Here is a 22,799-nt window from a genome sequence, read left to right on the forward strand (position 1 = left end):
CTGCCATCCACCTCTGGCAGCCCCTGGAGCTTCTATGGTCATTTGCTCTGGGCAGGGAGGGCAGCAGACCCCAGGCAGCAGGTCTCAGCCCAGTGCCACTGCTCAGGAAGGATGGATGCCCCGGCTCACCTGACCACACAGCTCACCGGGCTACGCATGTGCCCTTACGTACCAGCCCAGTGCCTTCTCAGCTGGATATTCCAGAGATGGTACAGACACCCTCCCAACTCACCCAGCAAGGGAGGCGAGAGAGGCAGGAGAGTGCTGGCCGGTCCCACCTCCGTGCCCCAACCCTAGTTGGGTGCCCAGCCTGTGTTCTCCCATCTTCTCTTGGGTGCACTATGTGTGCACCCCACCCTACTCTCTGTCCCCCGGCTATCATCTTGGCCCAATGGGCAAGGAGGCTTGGCAGCAGGACCCCCCGGAGGTCCTTGGAGTGGGGCGGGGGCAGTCTGGCAGTCAAAGGTAGTCTTTGGAGTTATTTCCCAGTGATGTCTCATTGGTTTCTCCAGCACATGAAGCTTTGGCAAATGTATACGGTCCAGGCTTCCCACTGAGCCTGCCCTGTGGGATCTGCAGGTTTGGGTGGACTGGGGAAGTGGGGACTGGAGGTGATGCTCCAAGGTGGACTCCAGGAGTTTGTGGCTGGCCTGGAGGCCAAGGTGGTGGGGGAGAGGTCCAGGCAGGTTGGAAATCCAAGGCTCCAACTTCATCCAGCTCAGTGCTGAACACTGTGTGTCCACAAACTGGGGAAATGAAGAATTGGGGACACAAGGGTCTTAGAGAGGCTCTTACAAAGAGCTCCTGTTGCATAGGTGTTACCATGGAGGCTGAGTCAGGCCACAGGCTCAAATCCAGCCATGCCACATGCTGGGCACCCTCAGGCTGGTCTCTTAACCTCTCTGGACTTCATTTTCCCCATCTATTAAATGGGGATAACAGCAGCTGCCTCTCAGGATTTAATGAAGCTTAAGTGAGATGAATACATGAGGGACTCAGCAGCCTCTGTACCCAGTGAATACTTGGTTGTGGTCATATTGCTGTTCAGGAGATGCAGAAAGCAGCCCCCTCGTTTGGGTCAAGGGTCGGCAGCTGTGTTGGAGTCATGGCTGAGATGACCCCAGAGACTCCTGAGCTGGAGGCCACTGGCTCTCCTGCAGAGGCTGGGTGGAGCCTGGGGGGCAGGGAGGGCACAGCAGGGCCCCCAATGGCTTTTGGTGGCCTGGGCTGCACTGTCAGAAATGAAGCATTTTAAGGAGTGTAGGGGTGGTGGGTGCTGGAAAGGTAGAGGAGGGGGCAGCTGGGAGCCAGGATGGACATGCAGATCCCTCATTGCCCCCAACCAGCTGGGCGACAGTGGAGCTTGGCTGGGCCACCTTTTGGCCTGAACTACCTTTGCCGGGGATGCCTCCCTGATTAGATAATCTGGAGTCCTGAGTTCTCCTTGCCCCCCACCCTTCCCTCAGAGCTGCTGTCCTGCCCTCCCAAAACCCAAGCCCCAAAGACTTCAGTCTCCAGAGCAACATGGGAGCAGTCCTGGCCCTGAGCTCCAGCCCCAGCTCTTTGACCTCAGTTGTGTCGCCAGGCCTCAGTTTCCTCAGCTGTGAAATGGGCTAATTCCTACTTCCGTTAAGGACAAGGTAATAAACGTTTTAACATGTTTTGTGGATTGCAACCTGAGACCTGGTTTTCTCAGATGTGACTCCCTTCCCAGGCCTGGTCCCAGAGATCAGCATCAGGAGGCCTGGCAGGGAAGCTGCGGACCCAGGGGCAGGGGCAATGCAGGGGTGGGGTGAGACTGAATTACAAAAACAAAACTGTACAGCTGGGTGCTTCCTCGGCAGCGTCTCTTGGGTGGGCCAGGGGGTGAAAGAGCATCCCAAGGAGAAATGGGCTCAGGTTGGAGGTCAGGGTTGGGGGACTGCAGCGTGTGGGGGTGGTGTGGAGAATTTTTCCAGGCTTGAGGACAGGGTCTGTTCTGGGGTCTTGAAGTCCTGTGGTACCCCCCACTCTGCAGCTGCCTGCTCCCCACCCCTTCAATGTGGTGATGCGGTGTTGACCCATCAGCCCCCCACTCATCCCCCCAAGGGACCGCTCTCCCTGCCCCACCCATAAGCCGAATCTCAGAATAGCATGACCCTCAGAGACCCCGTCTTTGCCCCATCTCTGCCCTGGAGTCTAGAAAGCACACTCTGGGCATCTGCCCCGGGCCTGAGGAGCTGCAGGTCTGAGGGGCCCAACCCAAAGCAGCCCCTCAGCAGAGCATCTAGATTAGAAGGGTCCCTGGAGCTCACCTGGGCTAGCCCTGCCTGCCCAGGGACACCCCTCCCCACCCACCTCCAGCTTCTCTGATGACCACCAGCCTTGCCTTGGAGGGAAACCCAAGGAGAGAAGCACTCCCGTTCCAGAGCGAGCAGCTCTGAGCTTCACAGTCCCTGGTGTCCATCCTGGGGGTGGCTGTTTCCCACCCCCCACCCCTCACCAGGCTTAACACACTGCTGGGCGCACGGTGGGTGCCCAGAGGCTGCCTGTCAGCTAAAGCAACCCTTTGAGCCCCTGGTGTGTGCACCTCCCCTGCAGGGGCCCCAGCCCCTCTCCGGCTCCTCGGCTCCTCTGTCCTTGGGATCCCGCTGCCTCTATCCTGCATGCTGCCATTGTCCGGGGAAAGCCTTGCTCTCTCTTCTTCATTGGGTGAAAGGCGAGCTGAGAAGGATGCCTCAGTTGTAGTCATTTGAGACTCAGTGGTCGCTTCTGGTCTTTCCTGTCACCAGGACCCTTTATCAGCCCCTCCTCCCAGATTCTCTGAAAGCTGCCAACTCCCGGCCATCCCAGGGCCCCTCAGTCCCCTCCACTCACCTCTCAAGGGCTCAGAGCTGGGGGAGTCGGCAGAGCACAGGGTCCTCAAGAACACCCCAGCTCCTCCCTGGCCCAGACCCTCCCCCTCCAGACCTCCCTTCCCTCAGCAGGGGCGTCGGACTCAGCACCTCAGCCGTGTTCACAATGCACGCCCTTGCATGCTGTGTGTACACGCACACACACATGCACAATATGCACACACATACAAGGTCAGAGAGACCCAGAGCTGGGGCCCTGGCTGGGCCAGGCATGGAGCGTCAGTGCCCACCCACACCCCTTGCCTTCACACTGCTTTGCCAGCTGCTCACTCTTGCTGCCGGAGCCTTTACGGCCCATGGGGCTGCAAGAAATACTCCTGGGGGCAGCCCTCAACCAGCGACTGATCGGTTAGTGGGTTAGTGGTAACTACCCAGCTCCCTCCCCCGTGGCTGGGAATGCACCCACCCTTTGCCACTGCTCTCCTTTCCTGGCCACGTTCACGTCTGCTTCCCATGCTCCCCTTCCCTTGAGTTTCCACCTGAAACCTGTCCCAAGGTCTGTTTCTGGAAAATCCAAATCTTGACAGCATTCCAGGCTGCATGGCCTCCCTTGCTCCCCAGCTTTACTTCCTGGTTCCAGCTCAGCTCCCCATGTCCACCGCCCTGGGCGCCACTAACATGGCCCTTCTCTCCCCATGACTTTAGGAAAATCTGTCTCTTATTAGCAGGATCCTGGCCAGGCCCATTTCTTTCTCCAAGCCCCTTCCATTCCTGTCCCTCCATCCTCGGGTGCCCACCTGGCACCCATCGTCCTAGGTGGGGTGTATGTGTGACAGCAGGTTTCCTGGCCACCCAGCGGGCCCCTGAGGGCTAAACAATGGCCTCCCCTGCTCCGATGCACCCTCTTCACCAGCCCCACGCGCAGTCCAGGCCTTCACAACTGTAGGTTGAAAAGATAAATATTATTATTTATGTCAGCCACCTCCCTCACAGCTGCCACCAGATCTCCCAGGCCCCTGCAGAGAGCCTCTCTCTGGCTGTCCAACGACCGTGGGCGTGGAGGGCTGCTGGGGCTGGGCCAGTCCGTGCCATGGGCTGTAAGCCAGCAGCCGGCTGGCTTGCTGCCCCAAGAGCCACTAGTCCCCCTCCAGAGCACTCGGGACAAGGAGGGACCGTGGCGCATGCCCATCTCCCGTCTGCTCAGCTAACGATCCTGCCCCCAGAGGCTCTCCAGGTACCCCAAGCTCACTGGGACCAGCAGGGGCCTGGTCGCTGAAGCGGGCAGGCTGGAAGGCCCCACTGGCAGACAGCCCCGGGGTGGAGTGGGGGCAGGAGATGACAGGAATCGGGGTGAGAGGACTGTCAGGTGGGTAACTGAGGGGGAAGCTGTGTGGCCCGTAGGGCAGTAAATGTCCGAGGGTGCCAGGCAGCCAGGCAGGGCACTTCTGGCGGCAGCGCCACAGTCCAGGTGAAGTGCTGTGGCTCGGGGGTGCCGATTTCTAGCGATGTCGCCTGATGTCTGGTAATGTCGCCAGAGGTTCTGACATCGCCTCGGCTCCCGGTGCTGTGGGAAGGCATGGCCAAGGCCCAGAGGCAGCGTCCTGGTGGTTTGGATGCTGTCACAGGAGTTTCCCAAAATGCCATGGGCGGCGACCAGTCTCCCACAGCAGCTGAGCACAGCCAAGCTCTCCGGCGGCCAGGCCAGTTTGCGTTCTGGGAAAACACCTCTCCCGGAGAACCCACGTGCTGCTCTTGTGTCTCGGCTCATTCTCCAGGGAGGACTGGGGCGAGGGGAGCCCAGACTCCATCTGCTCGAACTCCTGGCCCGGTTAGGGGTAGGGGGAGTGGAAGAAACTGATCCCCTTGGCCGACTGGGCCTGACGACCGCCTTCTCCAAGCACAGCTCTCGAGGGGTGGCTCCATGGCCCTGGGCTCAGACGGCCGTGGACTGCTTGATGCTGTGAAAGCTGACACGGGTGGGGGAGGTGGGGATGGACATGGCGCGGGCCACACGGGCACGGATTGAGTGCTTGTCCTGCCAGCGGTGCCACCTCTTGCGGATGGCAGAGCGGACCTGCGGGCACAGAAGAGAGCATGACGTCTGAGTCTGGGTCTCCAGGTGCCCTCCTCCCTGGGGGCTGCTGTGAGCATCTGTACTGGCACGTGGTGCACAGGGGGCCTCATGGGAGGTGTTGGCACCACCAATTTGCACACTTGTTAGGACAACTTTCCAGCAGGTGGCCATCAAGTTCCCGAGGAAGGGGTGCCTTTATCTCATCCCTGCCCTCAGCCCACGTGAATCCCTGCCCCAGGAATCAGCCCCTCCTGGTTTTCAAACACCCATTTCACAGACTCACAGATGAGACTGAAGCCCTGGCTGCTGCCCCTTCCCTTGCCAACTGCCCCTGGAGGGTTGTCATTGCAGGGGTGGGGTGGCAGGTGGCAGGGTCCCTCCCAGCAGCAACCCCCAGGGACCTGGGGACAGGGAGGAGACAGCCAGCTCTATCTGGAGGGCGGGAGGAGGCTGTGACCAATTTCCAGGCCCTTGGGCCTCCTGCCACCCTGAGCCCAGCCCGGGGCCCTGGGGGCCTCACCTCGCTGTTGAGGAAACAGTAAAACACAGACACGAAGAAGCCCTGGGGGGAGGGAGACGGTGGTCACAGGGTGGTCACAGGACAGCAGGTGTGACACCCCCAGCCCCCAGGGCAGCCCCTGGCCTCTCCCCAGCCTCCTGCTCCTCCAGCCCTCTGCCTGGGGGAGTCCCACCCAGGAGGTGCGGGTCGCCCCTCCAGAGCTGGGGCGGCCGGGCCAGGGGAGGGGGCCGGGGGTGGCTGTACCTGGAAGGACTCCAGGAAGGAGTTGAAGTAGATGAAGACGACCCGGGAGACCTCGTCCTCCCCGGGGTTCACGAAGAACAGCATGTAGGTGATGCCCAGGAGGGGCAGCAGCACCAGAGTGGCCTTGACGGCCTTCCTGGGGGGCGGGAGGGGGGCCCAGAGTCACAGCCCACCTGGGAGGGCCCTGCGGGGTCTGGGAGGGTGGCAGCTCTGGGGGATGCCTGTGCCCTGGGCTTTCAGGAGGGCTCACCAGGCCCCGGCAGAGAGCCTGGGCTGGAGGCTGGGGTGTCTGAGGCTCCCCAGGGCAGGCGTGGGGTGAGTCGGGAACTGGTTACCTGTACTGAATGGTCTCAGATGTGGTGGAGGCCCGGAGTTTGGTCATGAGGATGCGGACGATATTGAAAAGGAAGATAAAATTGATCTGAAATTTGAGCACACCAGTGGGATGATGAGGGCAAGGATGTGCAAGATACTGGGGTGGGGAGGGGTGGGTGGGTCACAGAGCCTGTCTTCTCGGTTCTGGTCTCTGTCCCTCCATCGTCATTAGCACGTGCACGTTCCTGGCCTCGTGCCCCCTTGGTGGGCAGCCCCACTCTAGGCAGAGGGGTCCGTGGGGTCCACGGTAGGCACTGACCACCCCTCCCCCGGCCCCTCCCCCTCCTACCCAGGTTCTTACCAGCAGGACCAGGATCATGGGGCCCTGGTAGATGTAGTCGGTGTACACCCCAGGCCTTTTGCCAAACCAGCACCTAGAAGGCCACAGGGGGAGGGGAGTGGGGGTAGAGAGGGTTGGGCAGTGCAGGAGGGAGCCAGGATGTGGGTGCCCCAATTCTAACCCTGGCAGGAAGTTAAGCCACTTGATCCCACCTTGGTGCCTCAGTTTTCCCATCTGCAAAATGGAAGCATGGTAGCAGGGAGGGGACTGTGGGAAAGACAACCAGGTGGCCCAAGAAGCCAGGTGTGCAAACGGTCCCCAGTCTTGGTCCCTCTGGGCCCTCTCGGGCACGTGACCAGTGCCCAGCTCTGCACTTGCCACCCAGCGGGCACCCAAGATCGCGGCCGTTGTCTTGATCTGTTAAACTGCAGCCTGAACGCCTCAAGGTAGAGACATCCGCAGGTTCCACCTGCAGCGGGAGGCAGACCTGCTTTGCATCTTCCTGGGTTTCCCTCCAGAAAGCTCCTGGGAGTGAGAGGGAATGGGGCAACTGGGACGTTGACATCCTCCTGCCAAGAAGGTGGCCCCCAGAGGCTGGGTCTTACAATGCACCCATACCTCAGAATTGAGATGTTTATGTGACACCTCCTGGATCTCAAAGATTGGCAACAAATTCAACTTTTCAGAAAACACCATGCAGGCCAAACACAACTGTTGTGTGGGCCGGTCCAGCCCTTGGGCCTCTCTCATGTCAGCACCTCTGGTCTACAAGTTCTTTCTGATGTCACTCCTAGATCCCTCCTGCTGCAGTGTCGGCATTTTACCACGGGGTGGAGCTCCAAAGCTGCTCAGAATCATTTTCTCTTCTGCATCCTTTTCCCTCCAAGACACACACACACACATCCCTGCACGCCTGCAGCATCATGGCCTGCGGTTTTATGAGGCTCCTGCTCCGGACCCCAGCCACTTTCCTCAGCATCACCACCAGGCTGTCAGTCGATCCCCAGCAATCCCCAGTCTCTCCGCTGGCTCCCCTCTGGGCCCAGCCCCCATCCTGCCAGGGGCGGAACCCAGAGAGAGCCAGAGGGCCTGAGTCAGGCAGGAGTCACCCTGATAAACACAGAATATAATTTCAGGCTCCTAGTCGTGCCCAGGCAGCCTCTGTGGGCAAGGAGAGGGCAATGGCCCTGCAAAGGGGGAACCTTGGACCCTAGAGAGTGGGCTCCTGAGACAGTTCACTGGAAAAGAAGCTCCTGGAGTGCCTGGTTCATTCTCTTATGAATATGTCTGTCTCTGTCTCTGTCTCTCTCAGTGGTTCTCAATCTCATCTGCACTTCAGAATCACCTGGGCTGTTTTTTAAAATTCTAGGGCCCAGGTCACACCCCAGGCCAATCACACCTGACTCCCTGGGGGCAGAGCCTGGGCAGGTAGTGCAAAGCTTCTCAGGTGACTGTACGTGCAGCCAAGGTTGAGAACCACTGAGGGGAAGTCTCAGTTCCAGGACAATTGTGAACACCTGAGTCCATTTTCTAAGGCACCCCAGGACTTCAGAACTGGAAGGAGGGCTAAGATCATTTGGAGGATTTTGATTTTTTATTAAGTCCATGAAATTCTTTCTTAAAACAAGTCTTAATGGAAAATATTTATATAGTATTTTCTATGTGCCAGTCACAATTTCAAATACTGAACAGGTATTAATTCAGTTCATTTGTATAAAGAATGCTTTGAGGTCCTACTACTGGTATATCCATTTTACAGAGGAGGAAAACGAGGCACACTGCAGTAACTAGCCCAAGGTCACCAAGCTAGTTAACGATGGAGCCACGATTCAGAACCTGGACAGTCTGGCTCCAGGGATGGCCTGTAACGCTCTGAGACTGCCTCTTACAGAAGCCCAAAACGTAAGACAGATGACAGGCAGGAGCCCGCCTGCCCAGCCCCCCACTCAGAGAGCTCTGTTAGGGAACCTGGGGTCGAGTTCAGCCCCCAGACCCTTCTCTTTATAGATGCAGAAGCCGCGGCCCTGACAGGGAAGGGAGTGGGGAGTGTGAGGCAGACCTGGACCAGGCTCAGGAGGTCCTATGGATGGTGAAAGCGGAAGATGACTTACTTCTCATTGTCATAGTACAGCTTCCCAATGGCCCAGGCCACGATGATGGGGAAAGGCACACCTGGGAGAGAGCAGGGACTGTCACAGAGCCCTCCAGTAGGGGCTGGGGGATGCAGGGCTTGCAGACCCCAGTGCAGCCCAGGGCCTGGCAGTGGGCAGGGGGCCCCCTTTTGCAGCCAGTACTCACACAGCCCAAGACATCTCCTTCTAGATGCCCCCACTTCCGCCCACCCCCAAGTACAGACAATGGGCTATGGGATGCACTCCTCTATCCCACCCTGGGTCACTGTCTTGCAGATCCCCCAGCCAGCTGACCTGCATCTGGCTGAGGAGGGGGCAGCCTGGGGACAGTCTCCACCCGGGCTGGGGCAGGAGATGGCCCCACTCACCCCAGCCGATGCAGATGAACATCCACTTGCGGAGCCGGTCGGTGGAGTAGGTGAGCACGATGGCTGTGTGCAGGTAGCAGCCCTCGCCAAACATCCAGAAGAAGTTGGTCACATGGAAGTAGTTGTAGGCGGCTGTCACCAACCTGCACCAGCCCTGCCACCCCCACGCCCGCCGGAGATGACAATTAGCCAAGGTGGGGAGTTGACGCAGCAGCACCCCACCCTGGGGCCTGCTCTCGGCAGGATGGAGCCCCCGTTCCTGCTTTGTGAGCCCCAAAGCCTTTTGGCCCCTTCTCTGCTGGGGCAGGCCCCCCACCCCAGCCCCTCCTCTGACCCTGGCTTGGCCCACCTCGCCTCCCCGATGGACGCACCACGTTGCTCTGGTGGACCTCGGGGCTCATGGTGAGCTGGACCACGAACCACGTGGCATTGCGCAGGATGAAGGCCGAGATAAGGTTCCAGTGGATGATGTTCCTCAGGCACCGGATGCTCCTGGAGCAAGGAAAGGAGAGAGGGGGTGAGGGATGGCCCTCAGCATCACTCCAGCCCAGGGGGATAGATGGGGAAACTGAGGCTCAGAGCAGGGCCAACTGACCAAGTCATGCCTGTCCAGGCGCCAACAGGGAGGTGGCAGCAAGAGGGCTCCTGACTCCCCTTGCTGCCCTTCCCCCCTGAGGTCGCCCAGCTGTGAGCTCCAGGGGGCAGAGCCTGGCACCCAGCTGACGCTCCACGGACCAGGGGCAGCTCACCCTTTGGGGAGCATCCTTTCTCCCGCGGGGCACCCCTCCCTCCCTGCAGTTCCAGGATTGAGGGCCAGAGCCACATGAAGGCTCAGCTACTCTCTGAAAACACCTGAACCAGAACTGATCTATAATAATGTTGCTCCCATGTACTGGGTACTGACTATGGGCTGTGAGTTTCACTTATTTTATCTCCAGTCCCTGAAACCTGTGCAGAATAGGCATCCTTCTTACGAGCTTCTGAGGAGGAAGCTGAGGCTCAGAGGGTAAGTCATCTCCAGGGAGGGGGTAACCCTCATGGCAGCCCCTCCTGGGGTGTGTCCTGGGAGGGGCCCGTCCAAGCTGCTCCCACCCAGCCTGGGGGAGCAGCTCAGGAAGCCCCTCTCCCTGCCTTCAGTCTTGATGTGCACTCCTGCCCCCTGCCCCCCACTGCTGGCACAGACCTGCCTGGCACTGCCATCTGCACCCCTGGCAGTAGTGCTGGGGACCCAGGCACACTTGAAGGGGGGTTGCTGCTCCATGGAGCCCCCATCTCTGGGGCTTCACCTTCCCAGGCATCCAACTGGGTGTGGCCCAGCCTGGGTATGGGAGGCCCAAGGCCAGCCTGAGCTTTGTCCCTCCCTGCCCTCGACTCCCAGCAGCTACTGGGGACGGGGGCAGAAGAGGCTCTACCAGAGATTTCCAGAAAGACCTGAGACATACGATCCTCTTCCCCTAAGCAAAAGGTCAAGGCTCCCCCTTCCCAGCAGCCGCCACCCTGTGCAAGGGCCCAGGGACAGGAGAAGGTGGTGCCAGGGCCGTCTCACCTGAGCCGCAGAAAGAGGACAAAGGCCACCAGGAGGGCCACCAGGGAGATGCAGTGGCCCAGGTAGTTGATGACGACAGCGACCCGGTAGTGTACCTTGCTCTTCTTCTGAGGCAGGAGAGAGGGCAGGGGTCCCGTGAGGCTCCCACAAGGCTGCGCCCCTGCCACCCCTTGGGCATGTGCAGCTGTGCAAGGACAGCCTCTGTGGGTGGCCGGGGCACAGCGGGTAACAAGAGCAATAGCTACCCCCTTGCTGAGCCCCCACTGTGCGCCATGCCGTGCCGAGGGCAGCGCTGTCCAATCTGGGGCTACGCCCCGAATCCCGTGCCCTGCCCACTGCATGCTGTTGGATGAATGCTTGGTTGAGGGGGATCTCTACAGCACACAGGACCACCCACTCCGTGTGTGTAAATGCATGTGCACAACCCACAGATGTGCACCCACACTTATATCTGCCCCCATTCCCGTTCAGTCCAAATACCATGTGGCTCTAGTGGGTGCAGACACACTGACCCTTTGGGACTTCTCTCTCCCATCCACTGATGAATTGAATAACCATCTTCTTGGTCGACCCTGAATCCCTCTGGCTGCAGTTGAAGCCCATTCCCATTAGTGAGGAGGGGGAGAGCAGCTGCTGTGTATTAGCATCCACAGGGTCACTAGAAAGCACTAAAAGCAATCTCTCCAGGCTCGGTAACTCACTTCCCAGGTCCTTTTCCTACCCCCACTCAAGGGGTCAGCTCCATGCCAGTAAGATCCTCTCCCAGAACTGTTAACAAATTCCCCAATTTTATTTCCTAGTTCATTGACTATACTGATCAAAACTGAAAAAATGCCACAGTCCACCTCTTTCCAATCAACGTAAGCCCCAGGAGTGATGAAGCCTCTCCCATTTACAGAGGCTTTCACGTAGGTTGTCTTAGCCCCTCAAGGCAACTGTGAGGGAAGGGCCTGCAGGGGGTCTGTACCTTATTTTGCAGAAAAGCAGACCTAGAGGTATCTGACTGTTCAAGGTTACCCAGCTTCAAAATGGCCTCTAACCTGCATGTGCAGATTGGAGACTGGGTCCCCATCTGTGGTGGCTTGGAGATATATACCCCAGAAAAATGTGTTCTTAATCCATTTCTGTGGTGTGAACCCATGATAAATAGGACCTTTTGAAGAGGTTACTTCAGTTAAGGTGAGGCCCAGCTGAATCAGGATGGGCCTTAATCCTGTTACTGGAGGCCTTTATAAGCAGAACGAAATTCAGACACAGAAAATCATGGGAAGAAGCTGGAAATCAGTGGACCTGAGAAGCCAGTTGAGACCGCCATGTGCATTGCCGTGTGACAGAAAAGCCAAGGACCAAGGACTGCCAGCAGCCAGCCCTAGCATGCCACAGTCTTCGGGAAGAAATTGCCTTGCTGACACATTTTGGACTTCTCCTGCCTCAAAAGGTGAGCCAATAAAGTCTGGTTGTTTAAGCCATCCCATTGCATGATATTTGTTTTAGCAGCCAGGAAACTAAAACACCTTCCCATAAACAGGGAGCCGTTGGCCCCAGTGCCCAGCTCTACATGGATTTCTGCCCTCAAGGGCAAGGCTTCCACTCATCCTTCTCTAGGTCCTGAGACGACGGCCAAGAAACCCAGAGCCTGGCACACGGTGGGGCTCAATCAATGTATGTTCAAGGCAGCTGGCTTTCGGCAGGGGGTCCTTGTTTGGCACCTCACCCCCTTATCTTTTCCCAGATTCTGGGCTGGGGCTAGGGGATGGTGGTGCACAGAAATCGGGAAAATGCAAGTGTCAAGAAAAGGATGAGCTCAATCCTTTCAGGGCCACTGGAGAGCTCCTGGCTCTCCAGGGGCCTTCCCGCTGGGATTACAGAATCCATGAGAAGCAGAGCTGGGTTCTAAGGGATCAAGTCATCCCTGCCCATCTTCCAGATGAGGAGATTGAGGCCCCAGGCAGGCCAGTGATTTTCCCAAACTTATCTTCCCAAGAACAAGGGCGGGACACCTAGCAGATGCCCCAGAAGGGGCCGAGGCCTCCCCTGCCCACCCTTGCCCACCAGGCCCCTTCTGAGAGGGGCATCCTTACTGAGGAACATCTTATGGCCAGAAGGCCCAGGAAGCTTTGTTCTAAGGACAGGTTTTCCCGGGAGTATGCCAGGTTACCTACTGGCAGGAAATCACATCAGCAACTCAGGCCTCGTAAGGTTCGGGACCCAGGGAGGTGTGAATGGAGGCCGGTGAGAGAGGGACAGAGGGAGAGGTTGTGAACGCGGGGTATCCATGGCTGCCAGGCAAATGGGGGAGGATCTCTGAGCGCCTGGTAGCAGATTCCCCAATCTGGAGGCTCCGGAAGATATACGCATGCATCACAGCCTGTCTGGAGCTGGTACTTAATTTCCTCTTATTAGATTTTCCACAAGCCCACGCTGAGGAGCCCCTGGGTAGTGACAACAGCTGCAGAGCCCAGGATGGATGACACAACACCCTGGTCGACGAGATGAGCTGCGTGTGCAGCCCGCCTCTGTGCATTGTCAGCACCTCCCCTGACTGGGTCCCAAACCTGTGTCACCTGGTTTGGGGTGGGAAGGAGTCATTTATTGAATTCCTACTGTATGCTGGACATGGGCTGGGTGCTCTACAGATGTCACCACTTTTCATTCTCACAACTGCCCTTTGAGGCTGGTTCTTTGGTTCCTGTTTTTCCACTCAGAGTCTGAACAACCAGCCCAAGGCACCTGACCAGTAAATGGAACCAGAGTCCACCTGGCTTCAAAGTCCCTCTTTGCCCTGTCCCCATGGTGCATTTCTTGGGGATCAAGCAGGGACTGAAACCAGAGACCCTCTCTAGGGAGATCTCTCTCCGTCCTAGGCCCAGGACCCCCTGAGGGCCTCTGCAGGGAGGATGGGGGGGCTCTTGAGGGGAGAGAGATGGAGAGTTACAGTGCAGAGAGCAGTGGACAGCCCGAGAAGACAGTTGGAGAGATGACCAGTGTCATCCCAAGGCACAGCCAGCGTCACCCTCAGAAATGGTCAGTGATGCCCTGAGGGACATCAGTTTGCCTAGAGAGTCAGCCAGAGTAAACCTGGGAGTCAGCCAGCAACACCTGCTGCAGCAGCTGGACGCCCAAAGGACAAACGGACACAGCCGATCCCTGGGGGCCTGACCAGTATTCTGTTCCTGCCCAGTTTGGAGACCACAGCCTGGCAGGTACCCTAACGAAGGTGGCACAGTGTGCCCCTGGGCAGAGGCCATTGCTCCCAACCCTGATGATCAGGCAATGAGTGTCCGGCCAATTTTGACCAGACTCTGTGAGACACCACCTTGTCCCTGTCTGGAAGCATTGCCAGGATTGGGGGGGAGGGCGGGGGGCAATGAGATCACCCTGTCCTGCTCCCCACTGCCTCTCCCAAGTTCCCTAGCCTCAGTCTCTCTCTCTCTCTCTGGCCCCTGTTCACCTCACTCTGTGGCCCTTCCTCCCTACCTGGGTTTTCTGGGCACTCCCCAACCCCATAAGGGGGTGCTCAGCCCTTACCCCTCAGAGCATGGTCCCCAACAAGCAACATCAGTGTCACCAAGGAGCTTGCAGAAATTTTAAGAAACAGGCTCTTGAGCCCTGCCCCAGACCACTGGATGGGAATCTTCATTTTAGTGAGGTGCTTAGATGATTCCTAAACCCATGAACATTTGTTTGAGAAGCTCTGGTCCAACCAACCCCACCTGGAAGCAGTGAACCCCAGCCCACAAGCCTGGCCCAAATCCAGGTGTCATCAAGGTGAAGCTTTCTCCCCAAAGACTGTGGTGTTCTGGGCTGGCTGCCGGCAATCCACGGCAAAGCATGTGGTGGCATCTCCTGATCTCTCCCTTTTCTTCTGGGTTTCACTGATTTCAGCTTCTTACTTCCTGCGGCTTTCCGTCTGAATTTCATTGTCTTAAAAAGAACTCCAGTAATAGGATTAAGACCCATCCTGACTAAGACCCACCCTGACTCAGCAAAAGGTCCTACTTACAATGGGTTTACACCTAAAGGAATGGATTAAATTTAAGAGCATGTTTTTCTTTGGTACATATAGCTTCAAACCACCACAGAAAGGATGTGGAGAAATAGGAACATTCATTCATTGCTGGTGGGGATGTAAAATGGTGCAGCCACTGTGGAAGACAGTTTGGAATTCCCCAGAAAGTTAAGTATAGAACTACCATATGACCTGGCAATTCCACTTCTAGGTAAATACCCCAAAGAATTGAAAGCAGGGACCCAAACAGATATTTGCACACTGATGTTCATAGTGTCATTATTCACGATTGCCAAAAGATGGCAGCAACCCAAGTGTCCATCAACTGATGAATGGATAAACAAAATGTGGTATATACATGTATGTGAAATATTATTCAGTCATAAAAAAGAATGAAATTCTGATACATGAGACAACATGGGTGAACCTTAAAGACATCATGTTGAGTGAAATAAGCCAGATACAAAAGGACAAATACTATATGATCTCACTGATATGAAATAATTAGAACACTCACACTCATAGAGTCAGAATCTAGAATATAGGTTACAGGGGACTGGGTGGCAGTAGGGAATAGGGAGTTAAGGCTTAAAATGGCCAGAGTTCCTATTTGGATGACAGAAGAAAAATTTTGGTGATGGATGGTGGTGATGGTAGCAAAACATTGTGAATGTAATTAACAGCACTGAATTATATATTTGCATGTGGTTAAAAGGGGAAATGTCAGGTTGTATATATGTTACTAGAATAAAAGTTTTTAGAATCTATGTAACTGCACAACGCAGTGAACCCCAAGTTAAACCCTTAGCTATAGTGAACAGTTCAATTATAAAATGGTGCTTTCATCAGTTGTAACTAATGTACTACACCAATGCAAGGTGTTAAAAACAGAGTGATAAATGGGAATCCTGTATTTTATGCGTGATTCTTCTGTCAACCCACAGCTTTTCTATTTAAAAAAACATTTGATAAGATAGGAAAAAAAAACACAACTCTGTTAAAAAATTAGAAAAAAAAAACATTTAAAGTTTTAAAAGGATCTTCAAAGGCTTTTTCAAACTCCGCTGCTACCGCCACCCCATCCAAGATTTCTGACACAGCCCCAGTGCCGGGACCCTGATGTACCTCTCAGGTGTGCTGGGTGGAAAAATGGAGATGACCCCGAGATCCTTGTCTCACAGTACGAGCCAGCACGGTACCTGCCTGGCACATGCAGCCGCCCGGTGAGTGCAAGCAGAAGGAAGCAGGCCCCACTTCGCCCCCCTCAGCCCCTGCCCAGCACCCCACTTGGCTCAGTCCTTCCTGGAGGAGACCTCCTCATGGGCAGTTTTAGAGCCCACAGCTCCATCTCCCTACTCAGCTTTCCTGGGCCCGGGGCCTCTCCCGCCCCAACTGGCCAAGTGGCAGGCAACAACCCCTGCCGGGGCCCCGGACCAGCCCCCGACACTGGCAGCCTCACCCAGCCTGGCTCACCTCCTCATTGAGAATCTCCTGGCACTGCGAGTAGTTCACGCGGGCGGCCCAGCTGCCATTGGCCAGGCACTCACGGTAGCCACTGTCTGAAAAAAGGACAGTCGGAATGACCCATGGGCTCCTCTCCTCAAGAGCAGTCTGGGGGTCTCCCTGTCCATTTGTCTGTCCATCTATCAATCCAACCTGGGCTGGCACAGGGGCCTGCCTTGTCAGTGGGCTCTGGGGAGAGGCTGGAAGAGAGGCTTCCTTACTGTGCCATCTTCTTACCTCCTTCTGCCCACGGGCCCCCAAGAGGGGTACGGTGACCACATTAACACCTGCCAGTGGGGCCACGGCCCTGCCCGCCATGCTGGTGTGGCCACACCCCCAGAGCTGGCTCGTGGACAGGCCTGGCCAGCTTGCCGGACTGGTTCCTTGCAGATCCTTATGCAGCGGCAGACCACAAGGTGAGCTCTCTTCAGAGAAATTGCCATACTGGGGGCTCATGTGGCACCAAAAATGAATAGTGAGATCTCATGAGTCAAGTCTCACATGGCTGGGCCTGTGGGGTGGTGTTGGCTCATGTGGCAAATACGAAGGACAGGGTTTCGTACGGTGGGACTACCGTGGTGAGGTTTCCATGGGAAGTCCTTGTGCAGGGTCTTGCATGGCCGGGTTTCACATGGGGTGGGGGGCTCACAGGGCAGGTCTTGGGGAGCTCCCCATGGTGGTAACATCCATAGTGGAGGCCTCTTGGGACAGAAAGTCATAGGTAAGAGGAGTATGCTGGGGGCTGTGACACAGGGTGGATCTTACCCAACCGTTTCACCGTTACCAGGAGCAGCCACCACTGGCTTCCCAGCCTGGCACATGACACTTGGGGGAAGAAGGCAGGAATGTGGACCAGGGAAGGATGGCGTCTGTGTAGACCTGTCACCTTTTAAGGAGATGGGGAACGGTCCTGTGGTCGGAACTGATGCTTGGCTCTGGGACTCTGGGATGGGCAGAGCTGTGCAAAGGGTCCCTCTCACCCTCCTTTCTGCCCCACACGGGCCCAGGGCCCCGAACCCAGTAGGGAAGGGACTGAGGGAGTTCTAGATTCTGGGTCTTTTCTCCTCTGCAGGCTGAGATCGCCCCATGCCAGCCCAGACCATCCTCAATATCAGCAGCTCTAAACTCGTTTCCTTGAGTTAATTCTGGTCCTGGCTCCAGGCAGCGCTGGCTGGAAGAGAAATCGAGCCCAGAACCATTTCCACGGTGGCCCCTCCCCTGCTGCAGGGCTTTTGGTGGCTCCCGCGGATCCTCACATCACATCCCCACCCCAGCAAGGCTTCAGGAGGTGGGGAAGCTGCCTGAGACCCAGTCCGAGCCTGGAGCCATGTGGGGGCAGAACACCAGGCACTGAGCCAGGAGCCGGGCCCTGCCTGCCAGCCTTCGACCCCCCTCTGCTCATTTACTCTGCTCATTTACAAAAGCAGGGGCTGTGCGGCCTGGGAGCCGCCCCTCCGCTGGCAGCATGATGGATGCCCACACCCAGGAGGGCGAGCAGTGGCCCTGCCTCCGGGGCTGGAAGGCTGGCCCAGTGCCTCCCTCGCCCCAAGCCGGGCCCCTCTGCTGAAGCGGCTGGTGCCACAGCACGCCAGAGGGGAAATGAGGCTAAATGGATTCTTAGAGCTCTGCCCAGCCTCCCTGGCAGCCAACCAATCGAGACTCGGGCAGAGTTGAACCCCTTGCGAAGATGTCGCTGATTATCTCCTAACTGCTAAAGGAGGATGAGTTCGCAGTGGGCTGAGGGCTCGAAGACTGGGTTTTCAGAGAGGCCAGGGTAGGCGGGACGGAGGCAGGGGGATTCAGTGTCTGCCCAGGGATGGGATGGAAGTGCCTGGGCCCAAAGGCTGTTCTGGAATGTCTGCAAAGAAAAGAGCATTGGGGGTGGCAGTGGGGTTAGCTGGAAGGGGGTTGGGGGGTGGGCATCTTCCCTTAATACACTAAGTAGTGGTTAAGCACACAGCCCCCAGGCCCAGATGGGCTGGGTGCCAATCCTGGCACCAACCCCTACCAGCTGTGGGACTTTGGGCAAGTCATGCCACCCCTTGGCTCCCTTATTTTAACAATGGCCCGCCTCAGTGGGTTGAGTGAGCGTTTTCAGTTAACAAGTGCAGGGTACTCGGAGCCGTACCTGGCATGTGGTGTTAGCTGTTATTTTTATTGTTGTTGTCTAGGAGATGTATTTACATAACCTTTATGGGAAATGCAGAACATGTCAATTGTCCTGACCAAAGGGGTGCTGGCAGAGATGACAGGAGGAGCCCCCTTTACTCAAGCCCCCCTTCAGCACTGCCACACGGGGCAGGGAGCCTGGAGCTTCCCCTGGGGCTGGTGCATCCAGAAGGAATAGGCTTTGATGGGGAGGGAGGAGGAGCCCCCGAAAAAAACCAGACCCAACAAACAGGGAGTGGCTGCCAGGAGGATGTGACCTTCTTGTCTTTAATTGCTGAGCTGAGCAGTCCTCCCGAAGAATCACGGGAAAAGGGATATTTTTGGAAATGCTTCCCATCCCTTTGAAGATCGGATAGGCAGAAGGGAGGGCATCAAGGAGTCCTGGCAGCCCTGGCAGTGCCTCGTCAGTAAATGAATTAATTAGTGCCTGATGATGAGGGAGAACTCTGGGTTCCCAAGCGCTACTGATTGTGGGTGTTCGGCTCATCACCCTGGGACTGGGAGCACCTGGAAGGGCGGGTCGTCTTCCAGAGCTGCCCTGAAATGTGAAATGCTGAGGTCATGGCAAGTCCTTCTCCTGGGATAATGGAAGGGAAGGTGCCTAGAGATCACCCCCCAAAACCTCCCACCTACCCTGCAGGAAGAGAAACTGAGGCTCAGGGCAGGCCAGTGCCCAGGGTCCCTTAACCAGTTACAGACAGAGCTGGGGCTCAAACACAGAACTCCTGGATTCCATTAAAGGCAGGGCCAGCAAATGGAGCAGCACAGACCCAGGCACTAAGGCTTGGAAAAGTGTATCTGTCAAGACAAGACAAGCACTAAAGGAGCTCAGGGGAGTGGCCAGGGCTGGCTGCAAAGGTAGGCAGGGCCCGGATCACAGGGCGCCTGGCAGGCCACTCAGGAGCGTGGACTTGGCCAGGAAGGCAGCAAGGAGCCACTGAAGGGTTCACTCAAGCAAGGGTGTGACAGGGTCAGATGCAAAACTGGGGCGAGAGACTGGCAGAGCCCGGAGTGGGGCAATGGTGTGGGAGTTAGAGGACAGGTGAGGTCAGACATGAGAATCACCCTGGAGGTGAAAATGACAGGACCTGCTGCCAGAGGAGGGAGGGGGGTCTTCTCCCACAGCCCCCCAACCCCATACTTCAGCCCTGAAGCTGCCTCCTTCCTGGGACTCCAGAGAGACTTGCACCCAGCACAGTAAACGGGGCACTGGGAGAGCCCCAATTCCCCAGGTTCTGTCTCTGTGGCTTGGTGACTCTGGAGAGATGATTTGCCTCTCTGTGCCTCAATTTCCTTATGGGCCCTATTAAGATGAAGGCCGGCCTGATCGTGCACCCACAAACTCTCCTCTCTGACTTAGTTGGCCTTCCCAGGCCCTTCTTTCCTTCCCACCCAAGTTTCCTCTCCTTGGTCCCCACACTCCCCCCAGTCTTTCTTCTCCTTTTCTTCCCTGGGTCCCTCCCGTAGCCAGGACACTGGTTACAGACGCCTGTGACTGTGTGGTCTGGCTGTTCCAGCCCCCAGCCCAGCCCTAAAGCCTCCCAGGGGAGGGCCACTCCTCCTTCTCTGTAGCCCAGCCCTAGCCCCCTAAAGCCTTCTGGTAAAGGAGAGAGAGGCAGGAGAAGGAAATTGGGAGTTTTGAACTGGAAGCAATCTTAGAAGCTACATCATCCCGTCTTGACCCATGGACTGGTGGCCGAGGTCATGAGGCAAGTCTCAGGTGAACTGCCTGGGGTTAATGCTTACCCTGGGTACCTCTTGGGGCTCTGAGCACAGGCCCACCAGAATCCAATGCCCACCCTGCAGACCCCAAGCCCAGGGACCTGGCTCACCCTCCCCTCGGATAGGTCAAGGCCCCTGGCCTGCAGCGGCTGCTTCCTTGATGAGGAGAGGCTGAGTCATTGACAGGCACCAGCAAATTAACTCTGAGGGTGACAGGTGGTGTAGCAAGGAGCTGCAAAGCCCCGAGGTGCAGGGCCCCAAACGAACGAGGTGTTTACTTAGGGATCCGGTATCAGAACAGACCTGGGTCAATCCTCAACCCATTCCCCACCCCACCCACCTGTGGGATGAGATGCAAGGCCAAGCCCCTTGCTTGTGGCTCTAAAACTCTGGGTCCCCCACCTCCTGGCCGGAGTAACCTCTCTGAGCTCCGGATTCTCATCTGCCAAGTCGGAGTGATTCTAATGATTCCTTCCTTACCTCCTGGGGTTGTCATAAGGCTCAAATGGACTAACCTGAAGTTGGCCAACTGCAGAGCACAGTTGCAGACAGTTCTAGATGCGAATTCCAGTTTCACCACTTACCAGCTAAGTGGCCTTGGGGAAGCTCCCTAACCCTCCTAGCCTCAGGAGCCTTATTTCTATAATGGGTGAAAATGCTACTGAGTGCCCAGCAGAACATGGGGCCAGCCTTTAGGAAAGGTGTACACACAAGAGGTATCATTATTATTGTTATTATCATCATTGCCATTACCATTTTTATTTTCTCCACCCCCAGAGAGTCCCAGGTTCTCTCCATGTGCCCCACCCCCTGGCAGATGGTCCACCCTCCATCCCCTTCCTTACTTGTGGTGTTGTAGCGAACCCCGTAGAAATAGTCAGGGCAGGGCCGGGCCACCAGCTGCCCTGCAGGGCTCTGGGGCCAGCAGGTGCCAATGAGGTCCACGGATGCATTGCACTGCAGTCCTGGGGACAGAGACAGCTGGTGAGGCAGGGCAAGGTCCCCAACCAAGACAACAGAAAGGCAGAGGATACTCTGGGGTCCCGCCCACCTCCCCACTGCCCCACACTCACAGACCAGCTGGGAACAGGACAATAGCAACGACCCAGTGCTGAAATAAGCTCATCCTACACAGGGGAGACACCAGGGGAAGGAATCTGAATTCAATGCTATGGAACCAGGGAGCCAGTGTGGGTTCCAGAGCAGAGGAGGAACAGAGATAGCTTGAAATGGTGTTAAAAAACTAAGGTTCTGACCTGGGATTTAGAGGAAGGCTGGACATGCCTCAGGCTCCCTGCTTTTTGCCCCTCACTTGGTAACAGATTGGAACTCTAAGACTTCACAGGGGCTTGTGCTCCCCAGAACAGGCCTAGCCAACCCCTGACCCCCCTCGCCCGCCCCACCATCACCACATGTCTCTGGGACCAAACCACATCTGCCCTGGCCCTGCAGGGAGGAACCAGCTAAATAAAGTGACCCAGCTTCTAGCTGGTCTCACAATCACATTTATTGAGTCTATACTGTTTGGATTCTGGTCTGTGATGGGCCCTGGGAGAGGGCTGGCTAGAAGAGAACCAAGGAGAGAAAAGGGAAGGCGACACCATCTGGAGGTATGCAAAGGGCAACAAACCGGGGGTTGGATACCTGGCTTCAGTCTGGGCTCTGCTACTAATTTGCTGTGTGACCTCAGGCAAGTCACTTGCCTTCTCTGGGCCTCAGTTTTGTCATCTATAATAAAATTAAATGGTTGGCCTACATCAGAAATTCTTAATCTTGGTCCACTGGAAGCTCCCTGAGGTACACAGAGACCCTGAAATTAAATGAAAAATTTAGTGTATACACGCATTTTAATGTGGAGAGGAGCCTGTGGTGTTCACTAGATTCTCAAAGGAGTCTATGACTCAAAAGAGGATGTATACAGCTGAACTAGATAGAGGCTGTCAAAGGACCCCTCCAGATATTTGTCCTTAACTAAAGAGCATTTGGGGATGGAGTGTGTGTGTGTGTGTGTTGAGACAGTGAAGCCACACTGACACCACAAGGGTAGAGGTGTGGTCTCCAAGGGGTGGGGGCTGAGCTGGGGACAGTCCTGTCACCCCTCCTGATGCTGCCCCTTCTTTTTTTTTTTTGGTAATGGCAATTTTTTTTATTAAATTCAGTTTTATTGAAATACATTCACACACCATACAATCATCCATGATATACAATCCACTGTCCACAGTATGATAACATAGTTATGCGTTCATCACCACAATCTATCTCTGAACATTTTCCTTACATCAGAAAGAACCAGAACAAGAATAAAAAATAAAAGTGAAAAAAGAACACCCAAATCATTCCCCCATCCCACCCCATTTGTCCTTTAGTTTTTATCCCCATTCCTCCACTCATCCATATACTAGATAAAGGGGGTGTGATCCACAAGGTCTTCACAATCACACTGTCACCCCCTGTAATCTACATTATTATATAATTGTTTTCAGGAGTCCAGACTGCTGGGTTGGAGTTTGGTAGTTTCAGGTATTTACTTCTAGCTATTCCAATACATTAAAGCCTAAGAGGTGTTATCTATATAGTGCATAAGAATGTCCACCAGAGTGACCTCTCGACTCCATTTGGAATCTCTCAGCCACTGAAACTATTTCGTCTCATTTTGCATCCCCCTTTTGGTCAAGAAGATACTCTCAGTCCCACGATGCCGGGTCCACATTCATCCCTGGGAATCATACTCTGCGTTGCCAGGGAGATTTACACCCCTGGGAGTCGGGTCCCATGTAGGGGGGAGGGCAACTGATGCTGGCCCTTCTGAACCTGCCTTGAGATCCCCTGTCCCGTGTGAGGGTGGCACACCATTCCTGTTGGGACCCAGTGTGCCCATCATGATGTGAGGGGTTGGTATGCTGGACTGGCAGGAGACTCCACAGACAAGCCAGGGACACCTATGGACCGAAGTGGGGGCAGCCTTTCCAGGGTGGGCACCAGCAGCTGCCAAGCCAGACCTGGGGCCCGCCTGCCATCTCTTCC

At 56.1% G+C, this 22,799-nt stretch overlaps 1 protein-coding gene across 1 annotated transcript in view; it reads right to left on the bottom strand.

The window, feature by feature from the left end:
- Window positions 1–4,657: 4,657 nt before the first annotated feature.
- The window catches only part of CRHR1 (corticotropin releasing hormone receptor 1), a 44,156-nt gene continuing 26,014 nt past the window's right edge, over window positions 4,658–22,799 (bottom strand). The window contains exons 3-13 of the mRNA XM_037809123.1: window positions 20,621–20,740; window positions 15,855–15,940; window positions 10,373–10,479; window positions 9,198–9,318; window positions 8,827–8,980; window positions 8,438–8,498; window positions 6,348–6,420; window positions 6,007–6,092; window positions 5,672–5,807; window positions 5,429–5,470; window positions 4,658–4,908 (exon numbers count right to left, since the gene is read on the bottom strand). Of these exons, the coding sequence (XP_037665051.1) occupies window positions 4,768–4,908; window positions 5,429–5,470; window positions 5,672–5,807; window positions 6,007–6,092; window positions 6,348–6,420; window positions 8,438–8,498; window positions 8,827–8,980; window positions 9,198–9,318; window positions 10,373–10,479; window positions 15,855–15,940; window positions 20,621–20,740 (1,127 nt within the window). The 3' untranslated portion in view covers window positions 4,658–4,767. The remainder of the gene's footprint in view (window positions 4,909–5,428; window positions 5,471–5,671; window positions 5,808–6,006; window positions 6,093–6,347; window positions 6,421–8,437; window positions 8,499–8,826; window positions 8,981–9,197; window positions 9,319–10,372; window positions 10,480–15,854; window positions 15,941–20,620; window positions 20,741–22,799) is intronic.

The sequence above is a fragment of the Choloepus didactylus genome, chromosome 18 (assembly GCF_015220235.1).
Source record: "Choloepus didactylus isolate mChoDid1 chromosome 18, mChoDid1.pri, whole genome shotgun sequence".
In the NCBI taxonomy this organism is placed as follows: Eukaryota; Metazoa; Chordata; class Mammalia; order Pilosa; family Megalonychidae; genus Choloepus; species Choloepus didactylus.